Source organism: Hylobates moloch, unplaced genomic scaffold (genome assembly GCF_009828535.3).
Source record: "Hylobates moloch isolate HMO894 unplaced genomic scaffold, HMol_V3 SCAFFOLD_4, whole genome shotgun sequence".
NCBI lineage: Eukaryota > Metazoa > Chordata > Mammalia > Primates > Hylobatidae > Hylobates > Hylobates moloch.
In genome coordinates, this window is record NW_026652279.1 from 49,871,656 (window position 1) to 49,884,611 (window position 12,956).

At 37.4% G+C, this 12,956-nt stretch overlaps 1 protein-coding gene across 7 annotated transcripts in view; it reads right to left on the bottom strand.

The window, feature by feature from the left end:
* The window catches only part of PHLDB2 (pleckstrin homology like domain family B member 2), a 235,411-nt gene that overhangs the window by 39,423 nt on the left and 183,032 nt on the right, over nucleotides 1-12,956 (bottom strand). For 6 of the 7 annotated variants that reach the window (XM_058437518.1, XM_058437522.1, XM_058437520.1 and 3 more), the window contains one exon: nucleotides 4,406-4,534. The exons of the other annotated variant lie outside the window; for it this stretch is intronic. In XM_058437518.1, the coding sequence (XP_058293501.1) occupies nucleotides 4,406-4,534 (129 nt within the window). The remainder of the gene's footprint in view (nucleotides 1-4,405; nucleotides 4,535-12,956) is intronic. 7 annotated transcript variants of the gene reach the window in all.

Consider the following 12,956-nt stretch of genomic DNA (forward strand, 5'->3'; position numbering starts at 1 on the left):
TTTTTCTGGCTTATAAGTAATCTTCATTCAAAGTGGCCACATGACTCAGAATATATACACTTTGCTAGTCAGTTGCTTACTCCATATCTGGCTAATATGCAATATGTGTTATTTTAACCCTGCATGAAAGTCAAAGAATCATTCATTTATTTGTAGTAAATACTTAAACCACTGCATGAAAATAATGGCACACTAAGTAAGAAAGTTGAAAATTAGGCTAAGCTCAGCACTCAGGCTCCACTGACGTAATCATCTGATCAAGTTATCTAAACCATCAAAGTGTGTGTATAAACTTACATCTTAAACAAAAAACTATTAGGGAGAGGAATAAAAACTTTTACAAGATTTTATGTATGAATAAGAAGTCTGGGAATGGAATTTGGGAGCAGGAATAGTTTAATTGAGCACAGAATAATATACACAGGAAGTTCAAAGTGAAGTATGTATGACTAATTGAATGAAAATTTTAACTATACTTCACTCACTAAAAGAGTGTTATATCTCTCTACTGGCTGGCAAGCTCAAAGGCCAGGCATGAAGGACCTAAAATGACTGCACTAAAGGAAATTCTGTGCAATTTCTTTTTTCTTTCCAGTAACTTTTTAAATAATGTATATGGCAGAAGTTTACATGCAGTTCTTTATGTTTTCTTTGCCTGATGGAGGGACAGGAAGAGAATAGTTGTGGTATGACCAGGAGAAATTGCAGTAATAACAGCTCATGGCCAACTCCAGAAGCAAATTTAAATGGGGCTCAGGGTTTTCTTAACTTTTACACTTTAACTACATACTTTTGGAATATGGAAAAAGACAGTTGAAATAATCTAGTCCAACCTCCTTGAGGTGATTAATACTGTCAACCTGATTGGACTGAAGGATGCAAAGTATTGATCCTGGGTGTGTCTGGGAGGATCTTGCCAAAGATTAACATTTGAGTTGGTGGGCTGGGAAAGGCAGACCCACCCTTAATCTGGGCAGGCACCATCTAATCAGCTGCCAGAGTGGCTAGAATATAAAGCAAGCAGAAAAAACAAAACAAAACAAAAAACAACGTGAAAAGGCTAGACTGGCCTAGCCTCCCAGCCTACACCCTTCTCCTATGCTGGATGCATCCTGCCCTTGAACATTGGACTCCAAGTACTTCAGTTTTGAGACTTGGACTGGCTCTCCTTGCTCCTCAGCTTGCAGACAGCCTGTTGTGGGACCTTGTGATTGTGGGAGTTAATACTTAATGAACTCCCCTACATCTATCTATCTATCTATCTATCTATCTATCTATCTATCTATCTATCAGATATATATATATATATATCGTATTAGTTCTGTCCCTCTAGAGAACCCTGACTAATACACTCCTTATTTCATATATGAAGATATTGCGGCCCATAGAAGTTGAATGACTTGTCCAAGACTAATGGATAAACTAATTTTACAGCCAGTGACAGTAAAAAGGTCTTCTAATTGTAGATCACTGAATAAAATTTTTTAAAAACATCAAGATACTCCCTGACTCTACTAAAAATATGAAAAATGAGCCGGGCATGGTGGCGGGTGCCTGTAGTCCCAGCTGCTCAGGAGGCTGAGGCAGGAGAATGGCGTGAACCTGGGAGGCAGAGCTTCAGTGAGCCAAGATCACGCTACTGCACTCCAGCCTGGGCAACAAAGCAAGACTCTGTCTCAAAAAAAAAAAAATAATAATAATAATCAAGATAACAAAATCAACCATTCATTTGAGTAAATATCAAAAGCACAAGAAGACAGTTACCTCGCTGGGATAGTTTTCTTGTGCTTTTGATTATTTACTCAAATAAATGTTTGATTTTGGTCTTGATTAAAAAAATTTATCCAGTGATATCTACAATTAGTAGAACTTTTTTCTATCACTGGCTCTAAAATCATTTTATCCATTAGTCTTGGACAACTCATTCCAACTCTATGGGCCTAAATATCCTCATATATGAAATGAGAAGGTAGGATGAGATTATTTCTATTATCTTTTTCCACATGAGATGAGTTAAATGACTCATTTTCATTTAACATAAGTTTTCTTTTCTACACTATTAGTAACCCAGGGATTGCTGTGCCCATATCAACTACCAGATTGGTAAGGCCATGTTAACAACATACCAACCACAGGCCACAAAACCAATACCAGATGAAAATAATATTCAGACTCTAACATCATGATTTAAAGGTAGGAAGACCAGCCACAAGTCATTATGCTGCACAAAATCATTCTACAATTTCAGCTAAAGTATTCAAGGCAATATGCAGTTTAATAAAATAGCTTTCTTCTTATTCATTTATTTTTTACTTTGTGTGACTTACCACCTAATGAAGCTATTTATAATAAAATAAGCTTTATTAAATCTAGTTTAAATGCCCAAGGGAAAGCTTTGTAGTGAAGTCATATTCTGAAGTGTTTGAAGTCTAAAGGGAGATAAGCTGTGATAACACAGAAAGGTCCTAAAGTGAACTTTAGGACTTACTTCTCATGAAGTAAGTGAACTTTTTACTGATTAAGCCAAGGCATTGGTGAAGAGTTATACTGGTCGTCATTCTTGAAAAACAGAATTAGTAGACCTCTTAATATCGGGTGAACTGTAGCCATCACAAGCCAGTTATCTCTCCTAAGGAAAGAGGTTTTATAAGAATTTTATACTCTGTTTGGAGAGGAAAGGGAAGAAGTCTCTGCCTTCAATTAATGGAAAAGACTGTCTGCACCATTTCCTTTCCTCTTTTGTAGTCAGAATCTTTGGAACATATAACTCATATTATGAGTTATCCTACAGAATCTAGATTAAGCTAAACGGTATTTATGTTCATCATAATCCAAGTTGTGAATAGAGTCTATCAATTTTTATGTAAAGCAATGTTTATAAAGAACACAATAAATGGATAACCAGAGGAAGGGAAGGACAAAATATACAACAATGCTGGTGACTGTAAATAAGGAATTACAATGACTGTAGTAAAATCTTTAGTGATAAGGACAGTTAAAAAACAGTAAGCAAACATAAAAAAAAATCAGTTTTCCCATCTCTTTTGTTAACTAGCATAAACGCAAATTACAAACTGAAATTACTTTACAAATACTAGTTTTCTTCCAATCATTTTTATCATAAAATTTTCAGAGAATTGTGACTGAGAGGCAGGAAGTTTTATCTTCTTACAACAAATTCAGCTGTACACAATAAAAGGAGTAAAGGGAAGACATATGGTTAAAACTTTCTTTGCTCCAACACTGTAAGAAACAAATACTAAAGCTATTATGCTGCAGTTTAAACAGCTGCATTGGATTCTCATTATTAAGATGCTCTCAACTTCTGCAATACATTGAAAAGCTTTAACTGTTATTTTTTCACCTAGTGACGTTCTCAGAGCTAGCAAATATTTTTGTATTAAAGGTCATCTTAAGAATGTTTAAGGATGTGCTATCTCAATAAATTTTTCAACCTCCCCATTCCCAAGACGGTGCAAACATAGTAACATGGATGAAACTAGCTTGTTATACTCAGGTAGAATCATAAATTGTTACTCACTTAAGACAAATTACTATTACGTGACTCTTTCAGATATCCAAGACTGTTAACGACTGCTTCCCCAGAGGGAAGCAGTTTACTGGGGCTGCTGTTCAAAGGAAATGACCCGGTTGCCAAGAGGCTATGAAATACTAAGTGGCTGTGCCAGTGTTTGTGAAACTATCCACCTAGGAAGTCTGGCTTTCAGAAGATAACCAGTGTGGTTGTGTTAAACACTGCCAACCTTAAGGATCAAAGAATAACTTGATAAAGCTTAACTAGAAAGTCTATGCTGCATTAAGTTCTTAGAAATTATGAAGCTCACATGAGATGTTGGGGGCATTAGTAATGCCCTGCATCTTGGGTCTTGGTGTTTAATTGTTGTGATTAGGCTAATTAGTTCAATGTCACTAACCAGCAAAAAGAAAAGGAAAAACAAAAGAACAGCTGCTGGTGGGGAGCAAATCAGAAAATAGGATAATTTGGGGACAAGAGTCTAAAATCAAGCTAAAGAACAAAACATTCAAGGGTAAATAGGATTCATGACGCAGCAGACAATGCAGGGGAAGAGGTCAGTTAATACAAATGCTACAATGTTGATGTTGGTTACAAATCAGAAATAGCTTCTTTTGTCACCAAAAAAATGACTCCAGAAATGGTTTTGCATTAGAAATTATATGAAGGATTCTAACAAGGAATTTAAAAAACTGATTCGCGTGGAATAATGTATACTGTTAGCATGCATATTTCCATTTAAACATATCTAATGACTAGAACTTATGCAAACTTATGCTATATGAAGTAGTAAGTCACAGGTAAGTGGCACTTAAGTGAAAAACAAAAACGAAAAGCAAAATAACTGGTGCATTCCTGTTTGCTACTGACCCTCTTCAGTTGTTGTTGTAACTGTTCCCTCATGGACTCAGGACAATTGTCCAGCTGGGTCTTCTGCTCGGAGTAAAGCTCCTGAAGCCTCTCTAGTTTTTCCCTTTCAGCATCAAGCTTTACCTTCTCCTGAAGTTCAGAAACCAGAAAATAGAATAGAAATTACCTTCACACCCCAAGCAGGTGCTAGTGAACATTTCTCAAGGATAACACAAACAAACATACACAAACTCTGGACAATCTATGAATGCAGAAACGTATCTTGTTAGTGGTTAGGATAAAGGGATATAAGTGGAAGTTAAGACAAAGGGACTGGGTTTCTGCATTCTCAAAGCGCAGTCCACTTCATGGCAGTGACTCCCACTTTCCTTCCCTCCCTCCTTCCTGCCACCATGTTACAAAAGCAGGGGAAGCAATGGTCATGTTGAGTGTTGGTCATTGGCCAACAATAAAAGAAATGCGAACCAAATTCATAAGCAAGTCTTGCTAAGAGTCACCTGTCAGAGAACCAGACAGACAAAGGAAAGGGGGCATTTACCTCAAGGACTGTCATAGCCTAACTCGCTCAAGGCCTTTGCAGGGCAAGTTTTGGAATTTATTGGTTTTGTTCTCAGGTTAGAGGAATTCTAAGTGTATTAATTGACGTCCCCATCATCTGAAACAGTTCTAGCTCTTTGGAAAACTTCAGAATTTACAGAGTTAGAAAATCTTAATCCAGAGAGATTATTCAAGGACTGAGAGAGCTAGTAAAAATGCAAGACAGACAAAGCAGCGAGGGGGAGGCATAGGCAGCTCAGACACACCAAAAATGTGACGGGGACTGTGGAAATACAGACTTTCCCACAATGACTGACATAAAAATAAACTGACACACGGACTGTGAAAAAAAGAAAAGAGTCAGAGAAGAAAGGAGAAGGAAACGAATACTAAATCCCTTCCAAGTCACACGTGCCAATGAGACCCTGGACATTCTCTAGGATTTAATAGGCAAATACTCTAATACAGTGATTACACGGCCTTACAATGCTACCTCCTAAATTAAGAAATAAAACTTCAGTTTTTTTGGTGCCAGTCTTCCCAACTTGTGTTCTTTTTATGATGCTCTGAACAATTGAAACAAATTCTAGATGTGTTTTCTCCTTGTGTAACACCATCAGCCTAAACAAAAGCACTTTATAAAGCACTTTGACAATTTGACCTTCAGTAAGTGAAATGACCACCACCTTCCCTTCCTTATATTCCTTTTATATAAACTGGCAGGAACAAAACTAGCTTCTAAGCACATCACAGAAGGACTCTTTTTAAGGATTTTCCTCTGAAATAGTCCTATGAAATTATCCTTACTACATTTTATCAAAATGGCCATCATTTCCTATATAAACACATAGATTCCGTATAAAAGATGTTATGGTTCAAATCTAAAACTACATGACGTCAATACCAGTTCACTTGAGTCTCCATTTTTCACTTAAATTTAGAAATGTATATTTGGCTTTAGAAATGTAATTTTCTTAAAATAATTAAATTCAGAAGTCATAAACCTGAGACCCCTACTTCATATATCAATCTAACATGGTTCTGTAACAACTTAAAAGTTTAACAGACAATAAAGAAAATTTCTTTCATCTTCAACGGTAAGTTTGCTCACTGTACACACCAATTGTGCAAGAGTTGGAGAAAGCAATGGCATTGTTAACAGAAGAAAGGATGCCCACGTGTGCTAATCCATAGTTAAACTGAACATACTAGCACCGTTAGATTTAGTCTTTAGCGTCAGAATTATTTTTTTTTCCTTAATAAAACCAGCCATACAGAATATCTGTTGTCCTCTGGCTAAGAAAAGGTGTTCTTTCCTATGTGTGTGGATCAAAGATTACCCTATTTGCACAGCAAAATAATTTTATCCCAAGAGTTCTATTTCTAGGTACTGCATCACCAGAGTTTGCAGCAACTCTACCTCCAAATGGAAAGCTAAAAAGTAATTTAAAAAAGAAGAAGAAGATTACAAATTATAATTTAATAGCACATGTAAAAAGCCCTAAAATTTAAAGTTATCTTTGATAGAAAACACTGATATGATATTTGATGATACAGAAAGCCACTGGCCTAAAACAGGTCTCAAATCTGAAGAAATAACAAAAGTACTCCTGATGCTCTCAAATGTTTGTATTGTTAATAATAAACTCAAATTAACAACTAATAAAAAAAAATCTTTCATGCCTGTAATCCCACTTTGGGAGGCCGAGGCAGGCGGATCATGGGTCAGAAGATCGAGACCATCTTGGCTAACATGGTGAAACTCTGTCTCTACTAAAAAAAAAAAATTAGCCAGGCGTGGTGGCAGGTGTCTGTAGTCCCAGCTACTCGGGAGGCTGAGGTAGGAGAATGGCATGAACCCAGGAGGCAGAGCTTGCAGTGAGCCGAGATCGTGTCACTGCACTCCAGCCTGGGCGACAGAGCGAGACTCTGCCTCAAAAAAAAAAAAAAAAAAAAAAATCTCATATTTAAATAGTGCCTTACTTCCGAGGTGCTCAAAATGTTTCGCAACTCATACAAAAGGGCATCTAGAAGAATATGCAAGCAGGCACCATTAGAACTTTTCGCAGCTTCTCTATTTATCAGTAATGCTGTGACCACTACCTGGGTCCCACAGCAAAAGCTCAGTGAGGCCAAAGCTAGGGCAAAGGAAGTAACGGGAAAGGATGAAAGAAGACCAGTGGCAGGTGGGCCTGGCTATAAATCACAGAGGATGGCAGAGGTGATATAACTCCTGCGAGTGCCACAAGTAGATCAACTTTGAGCCAGAAAGAAAGTAATATTCCTCTATCCTATTTATTGCCCAGGAAGTTGTTAAAGGAAAATTAGCTCTAGGCAAGCAGTTAATTAGAGCTGAAAGTTTCACCTTTTACAGTGAATGTAAAATAGATGGCATTTGAGGGTTTAGGGATTCTTGCTTTTTAAATGTAAAATATTAAGATTGAGGTTATTCTCTTCCTCCATATTTAAATTGGTAAACTCACCTATTCTAACTACAATAGGCACAATAATATTTTCCAAACACCAAATAGAGAGAGAATATAACTTTTTAAAAAAGATTCATAAATGTACTTTCAGGAAAAAAAATGAATTAAAAAAATTTTTTAAAATAGTGTCTCACTCTGTCATCCAGGCTGGATTGCAGTGGTATGATCACAGCTCATGCAGCCTTTAATTCCTAGGATCAAGTGATTCTCCCATCTTAGCCTCCCAAGTAGCTGGGACTACAGGTGCACACAACCATACCAGATTAATTTTTTATTTTTTATTTGTAGAGATGGGGGCCTCATTATGTTTCCCAGGGTGGTCTTGAACTCATGGGCTCAAGTGATTTTCCCACTTCGGCCATCTAAAGTGCTGGGATTATAGGCATGAGCCACTGCACCTAGCCTAAAATGCATTTTTAATAAATTTAACACATTTCACTTTATTGAAAAAAATAAGATTAGTAGGAATTGGAACACTCCAGGAAAATCCAGATGTACAAGAGGGCATTTATAAAATCACAAACAGAATGGGACTTTCCTAGAGACAGTACTGTTCTCACTTTGACTTGTCTTCTCTTGATGTACCAGCAAAATCCAGTTGGGTCACAAATTCATGCCAGTTTTGACCTATTTTGTATATTTAAGACTGACGTTTCTAGAGTTCCACATTCATATACAGACAAAGGTAAATTACTCATGGGTAAATTAAGGTAGAAATCAGTTTATAAAATTGGGCCTATATTTGCTTCCATAGTGAGTTGTTTGTTCATTTGTGCAATAACAATTGAAAGAAAACTAGAGGAGAGGAAAGAAAAGAGAGCAACTGATCCTGTCCTCATGTAGCACAGTCCAGTTAACCCATTAGAACAATGTGGAAGAGCTTTTAAATATACTATTTCCCAGGCCACAATTTAGTTACAAATCCAGGGATAGAAGGCTTGGTAACAAGCATTTTAAAATCTCTCCAGGTTTTCTGATGTGCAGCCAGGTTGAGACCCATTGACTTAGCCACCCAGGGTTATGAGAGAGGCAAAAGCAATTAACTACAATTTGATTTTTCTAATGAATATACAGAACATTAATACAGGATCCACCAAAAACTATTCTTAAAATATTTGGTCCTAATGCCTTTACTTCACAGTATAAAAGTCCTCTCTTACAAATAATATCCCAATTGTAAAATTTTTACATTTAAATTAAATGTCTCAAGTAAACCAAATAAAAACTGTGACAGATTCCAGTATGCAATATTCATATAGACAGGGATGATACATTTGAAATTCAGAGGCAAAATAGTTATCATCTAACCATACAAATGATCAGGATTGTTAAAAGTTTACACTAAAGAATTTGAACTTGCACACGAGTTGCCAATAATCTTGAATGATATTAAAAACACAAGGCTTGTTAAAAGACTACTTATTCTGCTAGATCTCATGGTTAGAAGGCACTAACATAAATTGTCTCTCTTCTAAGTTGTATTACTGAAGGAATAAGCAAATTTAATCTGCTAACTCTTTGGAGTTTCAATACTACACAGAATATTCTAGAATACCAATTAAAAAATCATTTTACCATATTTAAGTGTGCAATACTTGATAAACAGATGGTTCAAGGTTACAAATTTATTAACTTGTAGGGCTGCCAGATAAAACAGAAGACATTCAGCTAAATTGGAATTTCAGATGAACAACAAATGACTTTAATGTTAAGTGTGTCCCAATTATTGCATGGGACATAATTACAATACAAAATGATTCTGTTTGTCTGAAATGCAAATGTACCTGAGGTTCTTGTATTTCTGTTTGCTAATTCTGACAACCCTGTTAGCATGATAAAGATTTTCCTAAAAATTAAAATCCACTTTTGTAATTTCCAAACTGTTTAGCACAGAACCCAGCACTCTAGGCACACGGGCCACATTTCATTAGACATGCGGTCAGGTTTGGAATTGACGCAGTGATATGTTAAAATTTATAGTCTCTAAGGCTTCATTTATTTATCTGTTTATTTATTTATTTGACAGAGATGAGGTCTCACTGTGTTACCTACACTGGTCTTGAACTCCTGAGTTCAAGTGATCCTCTTGCCTCAGCCTCTCAAAGCGCTGGGATTACAGGTGTGAGCCTCCATGCCTGGCCAGTCGTCATTTTTAAGGGAGGTCCATTCAAAGTCCTATCTATATATCCTAAAAATCCCTTTCCTTCCGTTCCTAAATCCTGTGGCTTTGTTTGGGAGGCAGGCATCCTTATAGGTTCATAGATTAGGCAACTATTTTAGGTCCATAATCATTTATGTGAAATTCATTTTCCGTTTAACAGCTTTATTGAAGTAGAATTCATATGCAAAAACATGGCCCACGTTTAAGCATTCCTTTTGATGAGTCTGTACATATGCATACGTCCATGATATATGTAAGGCAGGAAGTATTTTGGATATCGGAATATTCTGAATTTCACAGAGGTAACACAGATTATATAGCATATATTATATGACATTTCCAGTGAGATTTGGAGCAGTACCCTCTAATCAAACATGTTACTATTTCTGTAGCTACATTTATGAATATTCAACCTTACAAAATTACTTTTTTTCCCCATGAAACTTCTCAGATTTTGGAATTGCAGAGGAAAGATTATAGACCTGTGTCAACAAATAATGATTGTTGAGTAACCAACCATTCTCTGCCTCTGAAGAGGAACATCCTATAATTCTTTCTTTCTTAGATTTTTTTCCTTTGGCTTTGACATTTTAATTACACAATTGATGAACGTTTAGTATAGAAAAAAAAACTAATAAATCAGAAACTCAGGACTTATGTAATCAAACAACCACGAGAAAAAAATAGCCTCAATCTGGAATCCTATTGATTTAATCCCCAAATCCCATTATACAGTTCCACTTCCTCTGACCAGGGAGCCAACTTTGAAATGTAAGAAAGAGGCACGGGAAGGGCTGGGTCCCTGCTGCACACTGACTGTGACTTGGCACCTGTTCTGCACTCAAGAGGTATTAACACTGCTGAAGAATTCTGGGCTAGGCTCACTGTCTTTCCCTGACTCCAAAGGAAGGATGGGGAGGAAGTAACAGGTACTTTGGCAAGAAAATCGTGGGAAAAAAGATTTAACCATTTAACATGCAATGACATATGCTTACTGTAGAAACATTAGGAAGTCAAAGAATTTAAGATTTCACTCAGGAACATGTTGTATGGCACAGAATGATTTAAGCTTCAGTTCAAAACTTTAAGTGTGTTTCATGTGTCTAAGCATGCAGGCTAGGATGGCTACAAAATGTAACAATGCATCTGTATGAAGACACACAATATTTGTCCTTAAACAAAAGGATAGTTTGAGATATATATTTATCATCTGGGTCATGGGAAGACCCTTGAGCATGTCTATTGAATCAGAGCCTTTTCTTAACCATTTTATTTAATTTTGGTACAACTGACTTGATTTTTGTGTGCTAAAAAGAAGCACAGATAAAACAGATAATCCAGAAATAGAAGAAATTGAAAAATATTTTTAGTTTCAAATTTTTAATATAGCTAGAAATAGACAGAGGCAGAAAACCTACATAAACAGATGCACACATCCATATCTTCTTAGCCATTGCCTGAGATCAGGCTTTGCCTTGGAATGGGGATGGGGAGTAGAAGGGAAGGAAGCCAGTTCCACAGTCAGGCCTTCGCCCAAGCTGGACTTCATGGTGCTAGTGGTTTCCCTACTCTGTCACCAGGCCCATTAAATGAAAACAGTTTGCTAGACCAGAGGTCCCAATCTTCCTTCACTTGCTCTAAGAAAATGTGATGGTCTCTTTGCTTACTGCTTCACCAAATAAATATACCCTCCAGGTTTATGTTCGAGTTAGACCCTTGTTTAAGCTTTATCAATGTTCATAGTGGCTCCATCTGTGATGTGTCTACTATCTGAGAATACAACCGGCAGGTGGCATGTATCTCAAGATGAGATGGCAACAGGCTTATTGATGTTCTTAACAGTGGTACCCCTAAGGGTAATAAAAGGCCACTGCAGGAAACTGCTGCAAAAATGTTCAATAAATACACAGTAGAACAAACTGACTATATTTTATGTTTTCTATATAAGTATGCCTATGGTTTATATTTTATATGATAACATATAATAAATACTAATCATGATAACTTAAGCTAAATGTGCAAAATAAAGTGCATTCCTAAATCAGCTAAAAGAAGTAATACAAAAGACCAATCTTCAGAGCCAAGAAAATAACATCAGTAATTTCATATCAAGATTTGAATGCTGATGGCTGGGCTTGGGGGCTCACACCTGTAATCCCAGCACTTTGGGAGGCCAAGGCGGGCAGATCACCTGAGGTCAGGCATTCGAGACCAGCCTGGACAACATGACGAAACTCTGTCTCTACCAAAAATGTAAAAATTAGCTGAGTGTGGTGGTGGGAGCCTGTAATCCCAACCACTCGGGAGGCTGAGGCAGGAGAATCACTTGAACCTGGGAGGAGGAGGTTGCAGTGAGCCAATGTTAAGCCACTGCACTCCAGCCTGGGCAACAGAGAGAGATTCCGTCCCAAAAAAAATAAAAAATAAAAGATTTGAACGGAGAGGCATTCTGAGGTATTATTAAACCTTTTTCCTATGGCTCCGGCCTTGTCTCCAAAATTCTAGAGCCAGGCTTACAGGATGTACTATCAACATCTGAATCGGAGCTTGCCCAACAGAGATATCTTTTCAGGTTTTGCTTTTCTCATTCCATGGTTTATATCTGACCACAGCAACAGGTGTATGGAAAAGGAAACACGATCCCTAAGGGGAAAGGCCACTTCCTCCTTCTGTCTTACGCTTTGGCATGATGGGACGTGTGACTACAGGCCTCCTGGCATGTGCACACAGGCAGCCCAGCCCAGCTGTCCTGAAACTTGGCTGCACATAGCTCTTTGGCAGGTTTTTGGCTCAGTGTTTTGCTAAGGCCCAGCCTGGACTAGCCATTAGCAGGAAAATCCAACAACAATATTCGCAAGCACACTGGGCAGTATCCTGGCACATGCTATGGGCTGGATAAACAGTGGATCACAGTGCCCTAGTGCCCTCCTCTATTTCACAGGCTAGAGTGGGACATAAATGTCTAGGAGGCTCAAAACAAACATAAATTATAAAATGTTTATCTGTAAAAAGAACAACAGGGAAAATCTAACCGGAACTGGAAAGGTCTAGGAGGGCTTTTCTGAAAAACTAACACTGATCTTGAGCCCTGAAAGACAGAACCAATGAGACATGGAATATGAGGAAAGGAATTCCAGGTAGGGGAAAACAGTATCTGCAAAGGACTGGTGTTGGGGGAGGATGAATCTTTTAACAAATAGAAAGATAGAAAGGAAGGTGACTGTGAGAGTGCTGTGAAGAATGGGAGGGTGGTGACAGAAAGGCTGGTGACAGATCACACTAAGGAATTTGGATGCATAGTCAAGTACAGTGTGATACAAACCACAGTAATATGGTCTAATTTCTTCTTTTTAATCACATTGGCTGC